At 41.1% G+C, this 23,417-nt stretch overlaps 1 protein-coding gene across 5 annotated transcripts in view; it reads left to right on the top strand.

The window, feature by feature from the left end:
- LOC117402328 (estrogen receptor-like) overlaps positions 1 to 23,417 on the top strand; it is a 63,296-nt gene that overhangs the window by 18,766 nt on the left and 21,113 nt on the right. For 2 of the 5 annotated variants that reach the window (XM_034003363.3, XM_059024137.1), the window contains 2 exons: positions 5,006 to 5,140; positions 16,457 to 16,780. In XM_034003363.3, the coding sequence (XP_033859254.1) occupies positions 5,006 to 5,140; positions 16,457 to 16,780 (459 nt within the window). The remainder of the gene's footprint in view (positions 1 to 5,005; positions 5,141 to 16,456; positions 16,781 to 23,417) is intronic. The other 3 variants (XM_059024139.1, XM_034003362.2, XM_059024138.1) reach the window with 3 other exon arrangements.

The raw sequence follows: 23,417 nt of genomic DNA on the forward strand, positions 1-23,417 counted from the left end.
CAGGTACACAGCACTATGTACTGATACTGGTGTAGGAGTAAATACAGCAGCACTAATATATATATATATATATATATATATATATATATATATATATATATATAGGAATTAGAAAGAAAAGTAATACATTTTAGTTGTAATGCAGGAGCTGTATGATTATTATTTAAGTTTCTTAAATGCATTTAAGTTTTGGTTGTATGCACAATATTTTGGCTAATAAGAGATGTTGCAGGATCCTGGTCCAGACAGGAAGTTTGGAGAGTGGGGGATGTGGTGTTTTGGAGTGTCAAGCAGAAGCTAGTGTAGCTCTCGCTGTAGCGTTGCTGTTGAAAGGATAGCCCCAGGATCAACTCATCTTCCTCACAGAAGCCCTGCCTGGACCAGGAGACCATGAGTGTTTAGTTGTCTTGCTGGTTGAAGATAAAGAAACACAACGTATATTAAAGAGTTCAGCCTTGCGACTCTTATACCCCTTTCACACAAATGAGTTATGACGGCTTAGAACTGGAACGCTGCATTTTGGTCTGTGTAAATTGCCTATACTGTCACAGGTGGTTCAGAGACAGCACTGAACCATCTTAATTCCTATGTGAAATGCTATGCCAGTACTGATGCACTATAGTGGGCATGGATTGAAAGTCAACATCCCACGTGACTGCATGTATACCGGACGTGTTGGGTGTGTTTGTCGTTGGTGTTACAGGCTTCCATTTTTTTTCAAATACAGTCACTGATCAAGAATGAGGTAGTAATTGTAGTCTGGAATAAGTTAAGGAATTGTCATCTCCATGGGCTAACGAGGAGGTGAAATCACAAATAGAAAGGACTGTGCATGATGCTGTAATTTATGGGCGAATCGTTGTTGCCATGGAAACGATCTGTTGACTGAAAGGTTTGAAAGTTGTACTCACATGATCCCTTTAGCTGTGTGAAAGGGTATTTTAAAGATTATTTTATATGTCTCTGAGACGGCTCAGTGACGGCATTTGTGTGTGAAAGTGGCTTTAGAAACTACTGTAAGAAAAGAAAGGGAGAATAAACCTCTTCTGTGTTGAATTGACATGTCTGTCTTGTCCTTTCATCTAGTCAAACACTGATCTGATCTTCTTCACCATCCTGATCAAGTTGTATCCGCAGAAATAAACTTCAATATACCCCTTAAGTTACGTTGTCTAAATGCTAGTAAAGGTGGTACAGCAAATAAACCTGAGATCGAAGGGCTTGATTTTAAAATATATCCATGTCTTTTTATAATTCCTTTTGTTTTTACCGCACACGTGGAGTATTTTGTAACATATATGAAACTTAGTATGATCATATAAAATATACAATTCAAATATTTGTTCCCTTGTGGACATTTTATAGGAACTTGAATTATAAAGGAAGCACTTGTTTTGCTTATATATGATTACTGAAAGACAAATAGTAAATTCTCTAATTATGTTTTTCAGTTTTGAACATCAATGAAAAATATATTTCAATATAAGTACTTGAGAGGTGAGACACCATAGAGCTAATTTCAGGCTGCCCCACTAGAACTATTTGTTGAAATATGAAAATTGGATTTCCTTCTTTTAGTCTCCAGACATTAAAAAAAGAAAAACACATCACAACTGAAACTAAAAAATTCTGAAATGTATAAGATCAATTTCCTGCAAAGCAACAAAACAGAAAATCTTCCCCAAGGATATAAAAAAAAAAGCAGAACCTATCTAGTTTGGTATTGTCGTGACAAAACCTATATACAAAATAATATAATAAAATAATGTTTTGCCAGGATAATTACTTTGAGATGATGTCATACCATTTCCAAAGGCCCGCTGAGAGCGAACCAGCTGCTGCAGTTTGTATAAAATAGATACCTTACATATCTATTTTATACAAACTCATGATTACAAATACTTTAAGATTGTGAAAGATGTTCTTTTTGAAGTGTTTACCAAGAGTAGAAGATGCTTCTCTGAAGTCACTGTTCTAAATTTGGTTTTATACAAATGAGATGCAAAGACATTGTCAGGTGATCTTAAAGACTACACATTTATAGTATGAATTCATTTTGAGCATTTAAGCTTTAAATGCTCAAACATGTACTTAAACATGTACTTATGTATAATACTGGCATCACCACCTAATCATACCTGTACTCTACAGTACTGTGTACTAAGCATGTTGAACAATAATCAGCATTTAAAATGTTTACAAATGTACTGAATCTGTAGGCTGGGTATAGAGAAAGTTGGAATCATACACATACGTCACAGACTCCATTAACTTATAGAAAGCTGTACTCAAATCAAGTACTCTACTGGAACAATTGCACTTAAATATCCCCCTGTGTAAAGCAGGTTTAACAGACTCGTGTTTGAAGGTATGTTTTCCTGCCTTGTTGTTTCCTGGGAGTCATAATGAAAGGTAGCCAGCAGAGACTGTGAGTTTTGGAACCCATGGTGTAATTGCAGGGATGTGCTGTTAAACTGACCTTGACATGGGAAGGGAGAAGTGGTTTTTGTACCAGGCGTGTACCATTAACATTGAGAAGAGTGCTGAATCATATAATATGGCAATTTGGATCAGGGGAATATGCCACAGGCAATTAGAACACAACATTATGTGTGAAGAAACTGCCAATTCAGGCTGTCTGCTAAGAGTCAGGGACATAATGTAATTTTCCAACAATGCCTGCTTATCATTCAGATCATGCACACTTTTTTTCCACCATTTCATCACTAATAAACTTATTTTCTCTAATTTAAAGAATATCTCCAGTAGAGTCTGTCTGACTCTGTGTTCTGATTAGTACTGACACCTAGACACACAGTGCGGAGAAACCACATGGCATTTTCTTTTATTAATTCTGTATCTCTTATTGGCATTATTATTTTGCAACCCTGTCAGTTTTGATGAAGACTTTTTTGTTCTTATTCATATTTTTTTTACTTTTTACCAGTAGATTTGCAGATTTTTATATTATCTCCCTACATACGATGATGTAGATTCATATTTAAAAAAAAAAACAAAAAACACTATTTAGAGATGGTGAGCTGCTGCTTGTTAGTGCCTGTGACAGGGTAGCATCACGGCCCAGTCAGTAAGCTGCAGTTTAAGTGCTGGTGCACACATTTAACAACAAAACAAACACAAAATCAGGAACAAAATAAACTGTTCAAACAAAAGAATAAATCAATTGTAGGTTGGTCATTAGCCTTCACAACTTCTGGCTTCTTTTATACATGTGGTCACTCCCCAATTAGCACCAATTACCTACCTGGCCACACCTGTGATTGCTGGCAGGGATAGATTTAACTCCATCCCTGCCAACCTTACATTCCCGCACACACACACCATTTACAGCAGCAGGGCTTCTGCCCTGCCACAGTGCCTTATGATTTTTTGAATCGTGCACACTCCCATGGGAAAGAGGCTTTGTAATGTCTCTTTCTTTGTTATGTCCCTATTAATTCTCCCTCACTGCATTCATGCAGTTGAATAATGCGTAGGGCAACTCAATCAAATGAACTGTATTATTTAAATATTTGTATTACATTATTTTTACACAGTTTCTTGATTAGTATTTAGGTATAAAATATAAAAAAACAACTAACTAAAATACATTTACATTGCTTGATGGCACTCATGGATGGCATTCCAAACATATACTGCTGTACAGTAACATCACTTTCAGCCTCTGCCCGTTCGCTACTTGTGCCTCATACACTGATGTTTCCCTATAACCCTTTAATAAAGCATGACCCTGATTTTGACATTGTCTTCATTGCTTTCTATCAGAACTTCTGGGAATTGAGATGACAATCTCAATGGAATCTGTGGAATTTCTTGTATCACGATTCATGACAAAGGGTTTTTACCAAGTATAACAAACTTTACAACCTGTTCTTTTCAAACAAGACTAAAATCTAAGACATTTTTTCTAGGTAGCCAGAAACCCAAGGAGAATCATTGGGAATGTTGGGGGGGGAAATTCATGCTACTGTCCTGCCTTTTTGTAGAGCTGAGTTTAGTGTGACAACTTGACCTTTTCCATTATATCGCCTATGTTATGCAAATAGAGGAGCATGTGGGTTAAAACAGGTTTATCTTGTTAAACTCTAATTAGGGGGTTAGATAAACAAATGTTGAATAAGAATGTTGAATAAGCATGCTTGCTTCAGTATACAATGCGGTCATTAGCAGCTTGAAAATATTCCACATTATATCAAGCTGTAAGCGTTTCAAAACTGTTTTGCAAATCGAATATTCCAGTATGCAAACCAGACTGAGTAAAAAACCGCTCTGGTATTTGATTAGAACACCCAAAAATAGCCCATTAATACTGTTTAGTTAAATTATATTGGATAATAGCTAGATAGCAAATAACAATAATAATAATAATTAAAAAAAAAACTATATACAGTAATGCAAGTCAGGACATCCCCTACATCCTTATTGAATTCAAGAACAGCCAAAAAATAAAAATAAAAATTACTTAATGAATATGTGCAAATGTCAGAAAGAGCCTTATATGAAATACAACTGATTAGGGCGTAGAAGGTTATTATTCAAAAACTCCTTGTATTTTGTGTTTTCTAAACATATTAGGCAAATTACGAAGGGCACTGACAAAATGTCAGTGTTTTTAATGAAAAGTGTTCCTACTATAGATTTATCATTCAAATCCATTCTCATGACTTTTAGTGTATCATCTTCAGTCTAAATGATAGATAACAGCATATGAAACTTGTGCTTGCATGCTACTTGTAAAGTTAATCATTCATTGTTTATACCTGTATGTTTTTACACTTCCAACAAGAGAATTCTTTAAACAGTATCATTGATAAATAAAGCATGTCAGAAGTGAGATAAAAAGGGCTAATTGGGATTCATAGTGGAAGACAACCCAAGGTAAATATGGTACAACACAATATATTCTTTAGTACCACTGTCCCCATCAGGATTCATTGAAATGCTGGCGATGGGGATTTGCTATAGATTTTGAATGCTTCTTTAGGCCTTCTCTCCTTCATAGGACACAATGACTACATGTGCCCAGCTACAAACCAGTGCACCATCGACAAGAACCGGAGAAAGAGCTGCCAGGCATGCCGGCTGCGCAAATGTTATGAAGTCGGGATGATGAAAGGCGGTATGTAACTTGTCATTTGCACCTAGCTATTTCACTCTGTGTCATGCACAGTTGTCTTGTGTCAGGGTGTACTATAGTACATTGAGGTGTTATTTGTTAGAACGTGAGGCATTGATTTTGTGTTGTTTTGTGTTTTCCGCTATTATACGTCGCTATGCTTCGTCTGTGTATTTTATTTAACTCAATTTAAAGGCAAGCCTGTAGAAAGTTACTGATAAGCATGATATATGGAGGTTGTGGGTGTCTTGTACTCTTCTGTACCAACGTTTATGTCTTGTAATCTCTTGTAGTAATATATCTTATTAGCAGGATGTGTGTGTATGTCCATTACATGGTTTGTGAGAATTTTTATCTTCGGAAATTAAAAAGACCAAGGGAGAAAAGGTATGGGAGGATACCAAGCTATACTGGAGAGGTGTTACAAAAAGAAAGAATTGTTGAAGAATGATGTCACCACAAGTTAGGTATAAAAAGACTTATTTAGAGCTTTTTTGTTAGACCCGAGGAAGAAGAGAAACTGCAACACTCTGTTGTCTCCGAAATTGGTAAATATGCCTTCAGGGGGATAACATGTGTGGGATAACATGAGTGGGATAACATACTTAACGGTACTAGTTTCGAATGTGTCTTTGCTTACATTCTAATCCAGTGGTGCACTACTGAAATTCAGGACCGAGTTGTGCTTCGGTAGTTCAAACAATACTGTCACTGATATATGTTTTATATCAACATTAAAATGTCTGAAATACTTTTTAAATTTCGATTGTTGTTTTGATTTGGACTCTGATTTCCTTGAGAACGAATTTGGTCAAGAATTGCCAGTTACCAATCTGCCTACGGCAGCCCTAGGAGGTTCAGGCTCGGCAGCTCTAGGCGATGCAGGCTTTGCAGGCTCGGGCAGGAGTTGATCCATGGGAGGTGATGGGAGCAACAGGTAGTCTCCCTCTTGCGGTGGAGGTGGGAGCAGCAGGTAGTCTCCCTCTAGCGGTGGACGCTCGCCCCTCCTCTTGGGCACTGAAGACGTCGGCTTACCGCTCTTGGGCTGTGGATGCCTGGCCTCCCCCCTCTTGGGCTGTGGACGCTCCGGCTTTTTTAGATAAAACTGACCTGGCCAGGCTTACTGCCAGTCATTTATACTTGCACACTTCTTTTAGCAGTGGGTTGGTAAACTGAGGACCTCAGTCAGACACCAACTAGCAAGGCGTACCCCACCTGGTAAAAATCTCCTCTGTGGGAACCCAGGCAATAGCTGGAGTTTTACTGTTCTGAAGTGGGAAAAGTTCAACCCATTTAGAATAGTAGTCAATGACAGCAGTGTGGAGTAGTGGTTAGGGCTCTGGACTATTGACCAGAGGGTTGTGGGTTCAATCCCTGGTAGGGGACACTGCTGCTGTACTCTTGAGCAAGGTACTTTACCTAGATTGCTCCAGTTAAAACCCAACTGTATAAATGGGTAACTGTATGTAAAAATAATGTGATATCTTGTAACAATTGTAAGTCGCCCTGGATAAGGGCGTCTGCTAAGAAATAAATAATAATAATAATAATAATAATACTAAAAGATAGATGTTGCCTTTTTTACTTCTGGGAAAGGGTCCCATCAAATCCACTTAACTTCTCTCCAGGCTCAATGACTGTGGTGGACTACAGTAACCCTGAGGGTTAATGTTAGCTGGTTTGTATTTTTGACAAATATGGCATTCTTTCACGTTCCCATGTGTCTTTACGAATGTCAGGCCACCATGCTACTTGCAGAATTCTGCGCATGGTCTTCATGCGTCCTAAGTGTCTCCCCAACGGGTTGTCATGATAATACAACAAGAAACCCAATGTAAGTGTAGTAGGGATTACTAATTGAAATCTGTAGCCGTCATCTCGGATGGGGACCTGATGGTAGATCAAACCCTATTATACAAAACTGATATGATTGGCTTCTGCTGGGGCTCATTTCTTCATACTATTTAAAAGAACCCTGATGGTGGAATCCTTGGACTGAGCCGTAGCCAATTCAACAAGGGTCACTGGCAGGTCTGTACTGCCATCAACCCACTTTTTTACACACATGGCTGAGACTGCAACAGAAGTGCCAGGTGTGCAAGACAGGGCATCAGGCACAACATTAATGCTGCCTTTCCTGTACAGGACCGTAAAAGTAAACTGTTAAAGCCTCAGTGTCCATCTTGTCAATCGAGATGAAGTCTTTGGTATGTTAAAAGCCCAGGTCAATGCAGCATGATCACTTACCACCTGGAATTCAACTCCTTCTAGGTAGTGTCGCCACCTTCCAACAGCCCATACCACCTCTAGACATTTTTTCTTGGAAGTCAAATCATTTTTTTCTGCCCCCTGCAGCACTCTGGAAGCATAAGCAATGACATGTTCCTCTTTATCTATCTGCGCAAGCACGGCTCCGAGACCCACCTCACTTGCATCAGTATAGACCCGAAAGGTCTTAAAAAGTTCTGGGTGAGTGTGACAGAGATTGAATGATTCTGGGTGTTAGATCTCCTTCCCGACCTGCGAGGGTGCTGTGTAAAGGGAACAGAGTACCCTGGACTAAATGGCATGAGTTTATTCCCAGGGTTAGGTGGAAGTCGGCCATCTAGAAAGGGGGTGGAGCTATGGTACACAAACTCAATGACCCGGACAGGAAACGGCATGGCATCCGCAGATTGGAGGAGCGGATGTGCTCGTTAACCAAGGGGTCATGGGTGAGGGTATAAAAAGGGGATGTAATAAATTGATCTGTTCCTTTGTAAATGGCTAGAGAAAACCTAAAAGGAGAATGGTGAAAAACGTGAGTGTTGTGTTTGTTTCGTACTGTCTTGCTAAAAACTGTTTGTTTGTTGTTTAGACTACTAACACGATCCGGAGCTGTAGCCAAAGGCCAGCACCAAACCGGACACCAACACTTCCCTTGTTTCATGGAGAACTGTATTTGCACCACGAGCACTAATTCACTCACTAAAGGACCTGTGTATGTGTTTTGTGTTACATGTGGGTGTATAAAGAACGGGACTATTGGTTACAGGTCAAACCCGGCGATTATAAATAAAGTGATACACGCCGCTGTATCACTTTACATCATTATTGTTTTCTGTTTGTTTTGCCGTCAGACTTTGGAAAAATACTATCAATAAACACCATTGCACCTGGATATCGTTGTCTGTCTGTTTCTTCTGCACTGCTGTATTGCCTTCACTTGCACACACTTACCCACTTTGCCACAGTAGGCCAAAACCAGAGGGGCTTGAAACACTTTCTTCAGCTGCTCCAGGCTGGACTGGTAAGCTGTCGTCCATTCCCACTGGACATCTTTCTTCTTTACTCGGTTGAGAGGTGATACAATGTCTGCAAACCCGGGTACAAACTTATGATGCCATCCTGCCATTCCAAGGAAACGCTGTAATTCCTTAAGATTGGTAGGGGTAGGATACTCTTGAATGGCTTTCAATTTGTCAGGATCCCTAAACACACCTTCCTTTGCCACGACATGACCCAGAAACTTTAGGGTGTTTTTAAAAATAAACTTGCACTTGATCTTTGGATTTACTTTCATTATATAAATTGCCACGCCTTTCAAGTGATGGATCAGCTGCACTGGGAGCTCCATTGTCTCTGGATAAGATGAGGGATGCTTTACAGGAAATTAGTAAAAATAAATCTCCCGGCTTTGATGGCATACCCCCTGAGTTTTTTCTCACTTTCTGGAATCAACTGGGACCCTTGCTATTGGGGATTGTGCAGGCGGCTATAGAGAGGGATTCTTTCCGCAGAGATGTTAATACTGCCATTATATCATTGTTATTAAAAAAAGAAAAGGACCCTTCTCTGTGTGCTAGTTATCGCCCCGTATCGCTGATAAACACAGACGTTAAATTGGCATCAGATAATGTTCACCATCTCCTGTATATTATACATTGAGCCATGGATATTGAAGTGTCATTAGATGCTGAGAAGGCTTTTGACTGTCTCGAATGGGATTATCTATGGTAGGTGTTAGATCACAGGGAACTTGGGGCAGTTTTTCAAAATGATTCAAATTGTATATGCAAATCCATCAGCGATGGTGCTTACTGGCACCAAATGCTCTCCGCAGTTTGATATCTCAAGGGGTACTCGTCAGGGTTGCCCTCTCTTTCCGCTGTTGTTTGCTCTTTCACTGGAGCCCCTAGCACAAGCAGTCCGTCAATCTGTTACTTTCACCCCTATTAATATCAAGAATATGCAACACTCACTTTCACTTTATGCTGATGATGTACTATTATTTATTAAAAAATATTTCCCAATCGCTCCCTGTGACAGAGACAGAATAACTCTTGGTGATAAATCTCCCTCCTGACCTGTGAGGGCGCTGTGTAAAGGGAACAGAGTGCCCTGGACTGGATAGCCAGACAATTCATTCCAAGGGTTAGGCAGAAGTCGGCCATCTAGAAAGGGGGCGGAGCTACGGTACACTAAATCATTGACCTGGAAGGGAAACGATATGTCAGCCGCGGATTGGAGGAGCTGTTGTAATGGTTAACCAAGGGGTCATGATTGACAGTATATAAGGGGACTTAGCGAGGTGATCTGTCTAAAAACTGTTTGTTGTTATTAGATGGCTAACACGATCTGGAGCTGTCGCTAAAGGCCAGCACCAAACCCGGACAACATTTCACTTGTGTCACTGTTAACTCTATTTGCACCACAAGCACTATAGCACTCACTGTGGACTTGTGATCGTGTTTGTGTTACGTGTGGGTGTTTAAATATCAGGACTGTTATTTTGGGACCAACCCATGGATTAAAACAGAGCAATACGCAAATTGCACATTGTGTATATTGTCTGTTATCATTATTGTTTACTGTTTTGTAAACAGACTTTGGATTACAAAAATAAACCTCCATTTCACCAGTACTTTGTTGTCTGTCGTTGTCTTGAGCACTGCATCACCCCTACACCTGCGCACTGCAACCACTTTGCCACACGTGGGATAGATCACGCGTCACTAGCGGCGCTGCTAGAAGCGCTGGATAGCAGACAGGAGATTGAGGAAAGACGGAGAGAGGAAAGGTACACGGCGCTGATCGAGAGGGTTGGTCTGGCGATACCGTCCAATGTACCAGCAGGACCCATGATGACGGCCCCAAAGTCAAGGCCACAGCTTACCTGGTCGCCTTTGAGCAGCTGGCTACCACCGCATCATGGCCCAAAGAGTTCTGGGCAAGCCAGCTGAGACCCTGCCTAATCGGGCTACCACTCCCCTTGAGAGGAGGTCCGCTGCCCAGTTTATCACCCCGGGCAGGTGTACCACTCGCAGTGAGAGGAAGTGATCTTGCGCCCAGAGCAAAATCACGTCTGCCTTAAACCTCCTGAAAAAAAATTTGCAAGGCCAGATAAACTGCCTGGTTCCATACCCCCTGTGCCCCCCGGCCCTTCCACACAGCGCCCCAGCCGAGACTGGAAGTGTCCGTGGTGATGACCTCCCTTCTGGTGACGTTGCCCAGCACTACGCCTAGGCATAGATTGGCAGGCTGCGTCCACCAAGAGAGCGCCTTTAGACAGTGGAAAGATACTGTCTATAGGCGGTCGCGGTTCAATGCCGGTTGAAAAAACCTGCTGTTGAACCAGGCTTGTAGAGGGCGCATGCGCAGGAGACCCAAAGGAAGGGTCTGGGAAGCTGCTGCCATCAAGCCCAGAAGTCTCTGGATTGTCACTACTGCCAGTGCTCTGTTGAGCTGAAAAAGCTTCAGACAGACGGCTATTTTCCACACTCTGTCATCCGACAGAGTGGACAGCATGGACCTAGAGCAAAAGGGAGGGGGAACGTGCTTGAATTGCCGGGAATAGCCGGTCTGTACAGTAGTGAGCACCCAGATGTCTGTAGTGCATTTATGCCAATACACCAGGTGACTCCCTGAAAAGGGACCCTGGGCTTGTGGCAGCAAACTGCAATTTGCATGTTGCTTGGCTTGTGGCTTAGCCTGAGGCTTTCGTCTCTGCGCCCGACGGTGGAACTTGTTAAAGTTGCCCCAGTGTCCCCCCGCAGGCTGGTTATGAAACCTGCCTCTGGATTTAGTAACAGCCAGCTCTACCAGTCTGTTAGGCTGCTGGGGCCTTGGATGCCAGTTTGCCACTGGTGTGTGCACTGGGGGTGGCCGCTTGGGAAGCAGATGCACCAGTTCCTTTGTGGACTCCCGTGCGCGGTGAGAGCACTGCAGCATCTTATCCACTGCAGGACCAAAAGTAAGCCCTGGTGTAAAGGAAGCATCTAACAGCGGTGCTTTATCCCCATCAGATACGCGTGTTGGGAAAGCCAAAGCTGTCATCTTGCAGCTACCAGAGCAGCAAGGTTCCTGCCCACAGCCAGCCCATTCAGTTTTGAGATACGGAACAGGTTTTTGTTTACCAACCGCAGCTCCTCCAGCTGTTGTGGTGTGGGTCTGTGACTGAGAGAAAGCCTTCAGTAAACAGGCCTGGTATGCTACCAGAATATGATTGTAATTTCCCAGCCATGCAGCGAATGCACCGGCTGAGTAAACCAGTTTCAGAATGCCTTGTGAGACCTGACACTGTTTGTTCTGGCAGGTAGCATCCTTCATAGGGAGCACTAGTTTTGGCGCCTGCACCAGAGAAGCAATGGCAGCGTCTACAGGAGGAAATTCAGCCAAGTCGAGTTTCTCCGCGTTATGCAGGCTATACAAAGTCCCCATGGACCGACAAACAGCCAGAGCTGTAGCCGGGTGAGCCCAGGATGAATGAACCTCAAAAAGGAAATCGGGGTGCACTGGGGGGCGGGGGACCTCAGAGGGAGCAGTCTCATCCTCAAAGATGGACTATATGCGTGTCTCATCTGCTGCCAGGGCATTTGTAATACCTCAGTGGCCCTCTTAATCAACGGCAGAAGCTCTGCCGACAGGGAGAGAGTCTACCGCCTTAGAGGGGAACTTCGGATCGCCCACCTTTTCTGAGTCGGTGATGGACAGCAGATCCTCCTGCTGCCAATCTATACTTACTGCAAAGGAACAGAGGGGGCAGGCGGAGCAGTGCGCTTGCGCAGCAGTTCAGCCAGTACTGTGCCCTGTTGGGAAATAGCTGCCCAGAGTTTATCCAACTGCTCAGAGTCCGCTGATCTCTTGGACCGGTGACCTTTCTCTTCCTCTTCCTTGAAGAAGGAGTAGGAGGAGGAGAAGGAGAGGCAGAGGATGATGAGGCAGACCGTGAAGGCGGGCTTTCTCCCCAGGTATAGTACACTCTGTATGGTTTAATACCCTCGGTACAGTTTGGTACCGGCCAGTACGGTACCCTCTGTACGGTATGGTACACTCTGTACAGTAAGGTACACTCGGTACGGTTCAATACCCTTGGTATGGTTCAGTACCGGTCAGTATGGTACCCCAGGTATGGTACCCTCAGTACGATTCAGTACCCTCGACACAGTTCGGTACTAGTCGGTGCGGTACCTCAAGTACAGCACCCTCTGTATGGTATGGTACACTTGGTACGGTAAGGTACGGTATGGTACTATGTACCGGTGCAGTAATCATCGTTCACTGTTCGGTACGTGTACCAGGTTGGGAACGGGGTAGGTCTGTGACCTACGGTACAGTTACTGCAGATGCGGTATATAGGGATGCCCACCTACATGGCTTCTGGCAAACCTAACAGCCCGAAGACTGAGGGAAGCCCTAACAGCCATCTCAATGGTGCTACAAGCAGGCACCAAAGCGGCAACGAGATACTGTGGGAGAGACTGCAAGCAGTCTGACCGACACAGAGCTGCTGAGCCCAGCAGCTGAGCTAGTGTATCGGTGTGGTAACCTCGTCCGCTATTAGGTACGTATACCAGGCGTAAACGGGGAAGGTCTGTGACCTGCAGTTACCACAGGAGCAGTATATAGGGATGCCCACCTGTATTGCTTCTGGCCAACCCAAACAGTCTGAATGTATGCAAGACTGAGGGAAGCCTGCAGTTAGAACCCTAACAGCCTTCGCAATGGTGCTGCAAGCTGGCACCAAGATGGCAACGAGACACTGTGGGAGAGACTGCAAGCAGTCGAACCTAAAACACGAGTCTCGGTCAATGCAGGACTGCTGAGCCCAGCAAATGTGTTCATGTTTCCGTAAAAAACAGAAAAAACACACAAGAAAAAAAACTCAAAATGCAATTACAGTTTAAATTATACCAAATTCATTGACAAAAACAAAACTTTTAATTCAACTTCTTATCTAAGCTAAGCAGCCTGTAGAGCGCACAAGTCAGACGACTTAGGTTGCTTGATCCCTGGGAAGGGGCGATTGGAGCTGCAGGCTTTGCATGGGGCACAAGGCCGCAGTGAGACGTAACAAGACAACAGGCCGACTGCCAAAAATGTACGTATAATTAGTAAGACTAATACAACATTAAAAATATTATCACATTTGGGGGCTCCCGAGTGGCGCATCCAGTAGAAGCACTCGCTAGAGTGCAGGATGCGCTCTATAGCCTGGACGTCTCATCAGACCACAAAACCTTCTCCCACATGTGTGCAGTGTCCCCTAAGTGTTTCTTTGCAAAAGCTATGTGGCACATCATATGGCTTTTTTTCAGCAGTGGCTTCCTTCTTGCCACCCTCCCATACAGGCCATGTTTGTGGAGTACTCTTGAAATTGGGGAAAATGTTGACTGTTCAACAATCTTATCCAGAGTTCTTTTAAAGTAATCTTAGGCCTCACAGTGACCTCCCTCAGAAGTTTCCTTAAACCACGGCTACTGACTTTGGAGGGACGGCCTGATCGAGGCAGTGTCTTGGTGGTGCCAAACTGTTTCCACTTTACAATGATGGACCTGATAGTGACCCAAGGCATTGAAAGTTTCTTATAGCCTTCCCCCAATCTGTACCTTTCAATAACATTATCCCAGAGTTCTTTTGGCAGCTCCTTGTTCGGCATGTTTTGTCATTTGCTTCAAATTCACTTCATACAACAGAAACAGCTTGATTCTTCATCCAGGAGTATTCAAATCAGTTGAACTACTGTGATTGGACACAGGTGGGCTCTATTTAACTTATTATGTGCCTTGTTAAGGCAATTTGTTTTACCTGAGCTAATTTGGGTTTGCTATGACAAAGGGTGTGAAGACTTATGCAATCAAGACTTTTTTAATTATTATTTTTAATTACTTTTTGAATATTTCTATCAATTGTTCTTGTATTTTTTAGGCAGTAGAATGTGAAAAATGTTCAAGGGTGTGAAGACTTTTTCAAGGCACTGTGTGTGTGTATATATATATATATATATATATATATATATATATATATATATATATATATATATAGTGATAGGATTGTCGAGGTGGTGTAAATGATTACAATGTCCACAACTGTAATTGCTGTACATTTATTTTGTTAGAAGGTGAAGGTAACAGAAAGAAAACAACTCAAATCTTCACTACCAACCAGTGGTAGCCTTTAAACTGTCTGTGTGGAAATTTAATACTGCCAGTCTGACACCATTACCTCCACCAGAGTACCCTTACCTACAATGGTAGTTGTGTAAGTCTCTGGTGTACCATACCCTTTATTATTCAATTCACACAGACCACTATTTGCACTATATACATTTGGCAGTGTATACCTGACATGCACTTGGTTGGTTTGCTCTTGAGTGGGGTTTTGGAGTCTCTTTGCAACTACTCCGTTGCTTTGTTTAAACCGTAGGTTTTAGGAAGTAATTCTTTGCTTCACTTACTGTCTTCCAAGGAAACCTTTATTCCATTCTGGTTCCCTTGTTCCGGTTACTCCTGCGCTGAGCCAGTCAGCTTTTCCAACAGACTTTGGTTTAACTGGACTTAGAGACTAGACTCCACACTCAAAGGTCCAGGCTTTGCTTTATGTTCAAAAAGACACTTTTTGACCAAACTCAAATTTCCTTTTGTTTAAACTCTCGTCTGCAAACCCCCTCTCACTCTTCATTAACTCCAACCACTTCTCCCCTGTGCAAACTCCCTTTGCCCCTCTTAAAGATGGCCACCTTTCAGATCCGGGTCACAGGTCAATCACAGAATTCTCTTTCTCTTCCTAGATAGGTCTATCATTTCCCATAGCTCTATCTGAAACAGCGCCACCCATCAAAAGTGGTCACTCCATTGCCATTACAACAAACCATATTTTTATAACAGTTGCATCTATTTCAGGTTAAAACATGTATCAACTAAGTATTAGAATTCTCTATATTACAATACAAGACACCCCCACTGTTCTATATTCGTAACATTAGTGATTATAAACCTATTTATTACAATATAGATATATAGATATATAGATATATAGATATAATATAGATAGATAGATATTAAATGTGGTCATTATTTTGACTATATACTGTATATTGTAATAACTAACCATTGGAAGCTTAGGCTGATATTTGGGCTAGGGATTACTGAATGCTTGCTTGCTCTCTCTCTCTAGGATTATTGAATAATTGCCCATTAGATCATTCCTATATAAATCTCGGGTAAACTCATCCAGGCATTGCCATCGCAAACCCAGTTGTAATTCTACCCTCCACCTCCCCAACTACCACCTTAATGCAGGCAGTCCCCTTGAGGTGGGTGGGGGGTGTAGGACATGGCTTCGTCACGGTCCACCCTGCTGATCCTGGCATTGTTGGATCAGTTCCTCTTTGAGAGGGCTGTGGCTTCTTATTCTCCCCTTAACAGGCGGGATCAATGGCTAAATAGTCCATAATCACCTCTCACCATACCCATACAAGCAGTCATGATCCCAACATTGAATTAACACAAAATTAACAACATTTGTTATTGTGTTAGTAAGCTTGTGTACCCACATTATGCTCTCATTGTGCTCTGATTGTTGCAATCAAGCCAAAAGTCAGAGACACAGACATCTCACAGAAAAGTTAAAAAAATAACACCACTTTGCAAAGTTTGTTACTTCAGTGTGCTATTAGTAAGTCTTGGACCATTCAATTAGCTATGTGCTAATACAGACAGAGTACAGTAGAGTAGCTACTACGTTGCAACCAGATTTAATGCACAGATGTTTTTTTTTACAGAACGCATGGTCTGATTGCTTTCCATATAGTAGTTGGACGAAGAATATCTCATAAAAGAGTGGGGCATAAGTTGAGCCCTGAACTAATTCATCATACCCTACATTTGTAATAAACATGGATTAAGAACATTAGTCAGTCAGCTTGAGGTGAAGCTGCAACAACAATGCTTAATATATCTGGATTAGTAAAGTGTATCATGTAGTACTGCTACAACTGTTATTGCTGCTACTCCTATCGCTACTGATAAAATCACTAATAGGTCTGTGTGTTTTCTACAGGAGTGCGTAAAGACCGCAGGGGACGACCCATGCTGAAAGTAAAACGCAAAGCAGGTGAGCAGGATGAGAAGAGCCATGGTGACAGCCATGACAGGCTAACCCTGGCCCTGGAGCCCACACCCGTCAACAATGGGAAGAAGAACTGCACACTGGATCTATCTTTTGATCAGGTCCTCTTGCATTTGTTAGAAGCGGAACCGCCAGAACAATACTCAAAACAGAACCACAACAAACCCTACACTGAGATTTCCATGATGAGTCTACTCACCAGTTTGGCTGACAAGGAACTGGTGCACATGATAGCATGGTCAAAAAAGATACCAGGTAAGTGAAGGTAGATTGTTAGCATCTGTCATTATCATTTGTATGAGCTGATTTCTTTGTTTTAAATTTGTCACTTTTTTACTCCTCATTGATGCAGTACATTTATTTGAAAAATGATCTAGGTAGCATTTTACATTATGAGGAACCTAAAAACGTCATTGTTTTTGCTGGTTTGACTTGAAATCGCTGAATTCGACTCATCTAGATACTAGTGGCTGGCTATTGATTTTGCTAAGCGCAGGTTTAGGGTTGATATAGTTCAGTTGGTATGGGTTGCTTTCTTTAATACCCATTATGTTATTAAAGACTCAACCACCCAACAGCACTGCCATTCTCTAAGTTTTACTGACATTAGATTAAGTTCCTTTCAAGCTATATACCAGTTTGCATTCTCAACCCTCATAGCTGAACTATACTAAATTGACTGCACAGATAAATGTAGGTTCTCAGTGTGATTTGTTTTTGATTTTATTTTTTACTTCTTTTTTATATCACTGCCACAAATAATGATTTCCATTACATGAGAGTAGATGTTTAAAACTTCATGCTGATTTGAACTCGGCTCTCGCCAAGATAAGCACCAACTAAGACGTAGCTTTACAGTAAACTAATGTGATCCATATGTGTCTCCATCCATTTGCGCTTCCTTCCATATGATGATGTAGATATCCTTATCCTTCTGTCTGGTGTTAATGGCTGAAGTGTAATGCTGGCTCCAGGGATCATCTTATTGCCTCCCTAGCGCATCAGCACACACAATGGCTGCGATGCTGGCTCTGGGGATCAACCAGAGTGCGGTCTCCCCAGCGCATCAGCATGACAACCGTCTGGATTGAGCTAAGTAGGGTACATCTCTGGGGTCTTCAAGTGGGCACCTTCCATCCTCGGTGTTTCGTCGACTAGCCCACGACACCTCAAGAGGGCTCGACGGTGATTCTGGCATCCTAGCATCACCCCACTCCGTCCCCCACTCAACTCAGCCCAGCTTACTTACCCGTACATCAGCGTTTCTTTCTTTTTATTGTGCTTGAGGTCCCCAGCCAGAATCTTTCCGTCTCAACCACAGCCAGTTGCTGCTCCTCTCTGCTGCTTCAGATAAGTTCTTCACTGTGCGACGCAACTCTTGGCCACTGAATCCGACGTCTCTGAGAAACCAGGTTGTAGAGTGTGCCACAAATCCTCGACAACCCACCTCCACTGGGTAAACCCAGACTCTCAATCCTCGCTGTTCCGCTTCAGTGGCTAGTTGAGCATACCGCAGTTTCTTCCTCTCATACGCCTCGTCTACAGTATCCTCCCATGGCACTGTTAACTCTATCAGGTGAACAAGGCGTGCTGATCCAGACCACAAGACAATATCTGGTTGAAGGTTAGTGGTGGCAATCTCAGGTGGAAAAATAAGCTGTTGACCAACATCTGCCAGCATTTTCCAGTCTCTAGCAACTTCCAGTTGTCCTGGGTGAGGATTGGTTTTAACACCTTTTCTTGGTGGTTGCTCTCCTATATTAAACAGGTAAAATGTGAAACATAAGCCTTATGTATCTTGTTAGGTTAATATGCACAGTTAATCTCTGTCTAGATTTAATCAAAATATGAGGCTACTGTACTATTTCAAAGTAAAATCCCCTCTGCTCTTTGGGCTCTATCACACCAATTTGAATGCACTGTGAATAAATGTGTTATTTCAGTTCAGTGATTTCAGTAACAACTGATCTGTACAGCACTGGACTGTAGGGGTGGGGCATATAGTAAATGAAAAGACCTGCTAATGGATGTGCCTGCTAATGATTTACTTTTGCATTGCAATAGCTGCCTTGTTTAGACATTTCGAAAATGCTACATTAGTCTTGCTTACCTACTAAACCTACGTTTAGTAGGTAACTCAGTGTTCTTATTATTTATGCCTTTTAATTTATTATTCCAAACCAAGAAGGACAGAAAACGATAGTAAAATGATCACCATGCAGGCACCTTCATTTACCAACATACAGCTCCACCAAAACAGCGACTGTTTTGGCAGCAAATTTGAATAGCATATTGGGAATATTGCACAAGGTACAATATGGGGACTTTTTTTTTTTTTTTGCAGGTACAAATGTTCAAATACTTTCCCATTTATAGAAAACTGATGAGGTCACTCTTATTAAGTGGTTTGCAAGGCTTGTGAGGTATGTTTTAGGGCTGAGTATGCTGCAGACTGGTCAGAAACAAGTCAGTCTGACGTTTTATATATTATTAAATCGTAATTCTGCCAGTTGCATGACACGCATTTACTCAAAAAACATCCAAAATCCCACTGAAATTCTATAGGGTTTTGGCGTCGTGCACATGCCTGGTCTTATAGTCTACAAAATGTCTTAAAGGAATGAAGCACTCGCATAAACTCCTAGTCATTGCGACTGTTGATAATAAGAGTGTATCTCTAGAGAACATATTGTGATGTTGACTGGGGAGGTTAAGCACAGTGTGGTTCTCCTCTAAGTACACAATGACAATAGCTTTAAGCCCTAAATTTCAGGCAAGGATTCAAGTAATTTATTATCCACTATCTACAAAAGGACTGATCTGCCCTAACTGAGCTGTTTCTAATGTTCTATATTGGCACACCTGAGCTAGTTCAACCTGCTATCGTCGCTCTGTCCCTCCTCCGCCACTCCACCAGTATTTATATGTACTCCCCCCACTTGTGATGGACAGGATTCCATGCCAGTCTTGTTTGCCATCTTACTAACATTTCCATGCTCAGCCTAAAGTGACAGGAACAGAACCTGATAACTGAACATAAACTGACTAATTTAGCAGAGTAACTCCCAATTAAGTGGACAGCGTGCTCCCTGGGGGTTGAGGCATTCTTACACCAACCGAATCTGAAAACCTATACCAAGGTTAGGTATTGTCCTTTGCCTCCATATACCCCCGGAATCTGATACTCTAAAAGATCTGTGTATAGATATGTATAATAATGTAAGTGAGACAGTGTGTAAAGTTCCCAAGTTTGTTTAAATTGTCAAATTAAATATGACATGTTTGCATACATTTGCAATGTAACTGACCTAAATTAAGGAAATACACTAAAAATCACCTTAATTTTTGAAAACTGCCCTTAGTAGCACATCCCAGGGCGGATTCAGAGATCCGGTAAATGGCACATAAATGGCCTGAACTAAAATGTTCACAGACTCACAATTGTTAATACTGTGGATGTGAGCGATTTAAATATGTATTTTGAATTAAGGTCAGAGTCCAGGCTCTAATACTAAAGAATCATTGGAGCAGTTAATGAGAACAGAGGGAGCAGGACACTGTGTAAGGGTTTCAGGCTGTGTACTTTTTAATATTTATGTATGTGCAGATAGGCTGAATTATTGCTACCTTAATCTGATCGAGGCAAAAGGTTAAACTGATATTTTTTCTACAGGAAAAGTAGGTTGATGACCTGCACTTTTAAACCACTAAGTATATACACAGAGGGTTCCAGGGACGAAGAATATTTCAGACATTTATCATTACAGTCAGATGTACTTTATACTTCTAAGCAATGAACTAATAGCCACCAAGGAGGCTAAAGGAAAAGCAGACACTGAAAAGAAAAAATAGTGTGGAATAAAATAATAAACATTTTACTGATCTTTGTGATTATGGTCTGCATTAATGCCCGCTGATCAGATAAAGATTTTTTTTTTAGACGTATAGGGTCAGATTCTCAGTCATAAGCATGTTTTTTTTCAGATAACAAAAACAACCCAATAAAGTTACCAACCCAGAAATAAACAAGTCAGACATTTCATTAAGGGGCTTGAGTCATCTAAAGCTGCTTATTATTTGCTATAAAAACGTAAAGTGTTTTTATTTTAATTGCGCTAATGACAATTTAGAGTAAATAACTTTGAGAATCCAGCCCATAGTTTGTTTTTATATCTGTGTTTGTGTCATTTCCCTGCTGAGTGCTTTTTTGTGTTCTCTTGATGTATGCTCAATTTTTGATATCTTTAGAAAGGTCACGCTCATGCATGCTTAGAACATGAGCAGTGAAAACATTTTCCAACTTTATTCACAATGTAGATGTAAGGAATTATGGTTTAGGTGACTGTTTATTAAACTTACTCCTGCAATATTTATTCCTCCTAAATTTATCAATAAAGTATAATCACAATTCAAATGACTTATGATTGACAGGCATTTTATTATACAGAATTTAGAATAAACAATCTGCGTTTACATGAGCATAAGAATTCCGATATCAAAAGTCATGTAAACACAGATTTCGGAAAATGTATCGGAATATTCCTTAGGTCAGTTTTCGGAAAACAGCACCAAGAAATTTCCGATTCAATTCCGAAAACGAATCAAATGTATATCATGTAAACGCACTTTTCCGAAAACTTATTCCGATAGCGTACTGCACATGTGCAAACTTTGACCTTCATTCCTGCACGTGGTTTTAGAAAACAGAGAAAATATTAATGTCAGTCTGCATGAATCCATTTGCTCCGTTATTGAATCATATTTTGTCATATACTTGTACTTGCTAGAACCAAAGTCATTGTATTTTTATCTTGCTCCTAATTATATTATTACTTGTACTGTGATTCTTGAAATGTATTTTTGTTTACGACTGTAAATCGCCCTGGATAAGGGCGTCTGTTAAGAAATAAATAATAATAATAATAATAATAATAATAATAATAATAATAATAATAATAATAGTTTTCAGAAAACGCTTTGTCATGTAAACGCACTGTATGAAACTCCAGTATCACAAGACATTAGAATCTGTCTCGGACTGGAGTCAAGCCGAGCCAGGGGCGGGGTTAAGAATTTTCGTCATTACGTTGTATCAGTCCGTACACTCCAGAAAGAAAACAAGCAACATGATGGGCAGTGAGTGTGACGAGAGAAAAGTACAACCATGGGACGCTGAGGAAGTGCAGGCTCTAGTTTCTCTGTGTACAGATGGAAGTGTTCAGGAATATCAGGAGTCGTGGTCAGAAATGAGAAAGTTTATGCCTGAATTTCTGACGATTTGAAGCAAATCGACATAAACTGCGGGTACGATACACTTAACTCCCACACTCAGAAACACAAAATTCTCCCAAAATTCTCATCCTTGACCTTTATTATATTAATATAAAGAAGGAAAAAGCGCGAAAATAGAACAATTCTAAACTTATTTATTTTATTTCTTAGCCGACGCCCTTATCCAGGGCGACTTACAATTGTTACAAGATATCACATTATTTGTACATACAATTACCCATTTATACAGTTGGGTTTTTACTGGAGCAATCTAGGTAAAGTACCTTACTCAAGGATACAGCAGCAATGTCCCCCACCTGGGATTGAACCCACGACCCTCCGGGTCAAGAGTCCAGAGCCCTAACCGCTACTCCACACTAAAACATAGACTTCTTTTTCCCCCTTCAAGAACTAATTGAACAAAGTCGATATAATCCGTAAATTCAGTGGATTATAAAACCATTCCTAAATATATTTACAAAATATAATGATACAAGATTCAGCTGTACCATTGGTTATAAAATATTACTGACATGACTATGAGAAATATGAGAAATTAATCTCTGCAGCAGCACTGAAAAGTGATGTATTCGTCCTGTAGCTGTTTAAAAGCCATAGTTGTGGTGTAATATTTGTTGAACATTAATTTAGCGTTTTGATATGATAGCTTGTCCAGAATGAGTATGCGAATTTGCAAGAGCATCTTCTGTGTGGCTATTTGTGGTAAAAACGTTTTGAAGAAGTTTGTTGTTGTCTTCTTTTAAAATCATGCAGTGTTGGATTACTAGGAAAGGAAGTAAACAAGATCGAGTGCTTTATTTACGTTTTAACTGGAAACCAGGACTACTCTACACTGAAGGTACTTAGCTGCAATAGCGTATGTTAGGAATATATATTTGTAGAGATGGTTGGGTATGCAAATATTTCAGGTCTCGGGATCGGGTCGGGTTCGGATTTCGTTTGGTTATAATTAAAGTTGTCAGTGGAGATAGAACTATATACATATTCAAAATATGTTTAGATAGTATAATGTTTTTAGAATAGTTTGTTTCTTAAAGGTTCATTTTTAAAAAAGGAAACTTTCATTTAAAAAAAAAATATTTAAGTAACTTAAGTACTTCTGTAAAAGGGAATTATCAGGGACAAAACAGCACAAGACTTTGGAATTGAATAGAGCACTGTGACTGATATTGAAAGGTCTGCTTAGAGATTTAAAAGTGTGTAGTCTTTTTAGGGGTGGGATTTTAGAGAAATATATTGGTACAGTGCTTCAGCATTACAATTTCTGAGAACGTAGCCTTCAGTACTCAAACGCCACTCACCTCTACACACTAGTGTACATAAACCTCCCAAACATTGCCACAAGTCCTCATTTTAAATGCCAATCTACAATTTAGTAAATACTGTTATGTATTTATATGTGATTTTGGGGGACTGCATTTGACTGTTTTAGAGTTTACAGGTTTAATTCCTGGTTTGTTCCAAGGGGAGGAGTTACCTGAACCAAGGTATAAAAAAGGGGGGTGGTTGTAAGGGAAAAGGTTTTATGGTAAAGAGGGATTGAGGGATTGAGGTGAGGGTACTGTGTTAGCGCCCTGACCAGGCTTCCATTCTGGTTTCA

Source organism: Acipenser ruthenus, chromosome 5, assembly GCF_902713425.1.
Source record: "Acipenser ruthenus chromosome 5, fAciRut3.2 maternal haplotype, whole genome shotgun sequence".
Taxonomy (NCBI): domain Eukaryota; kingdom Metazoa; phylum Chordata; class Actinopteri; order Acipenseriformes; family Acipenseridae; genus Acipenser; species Acipenser ruthenus.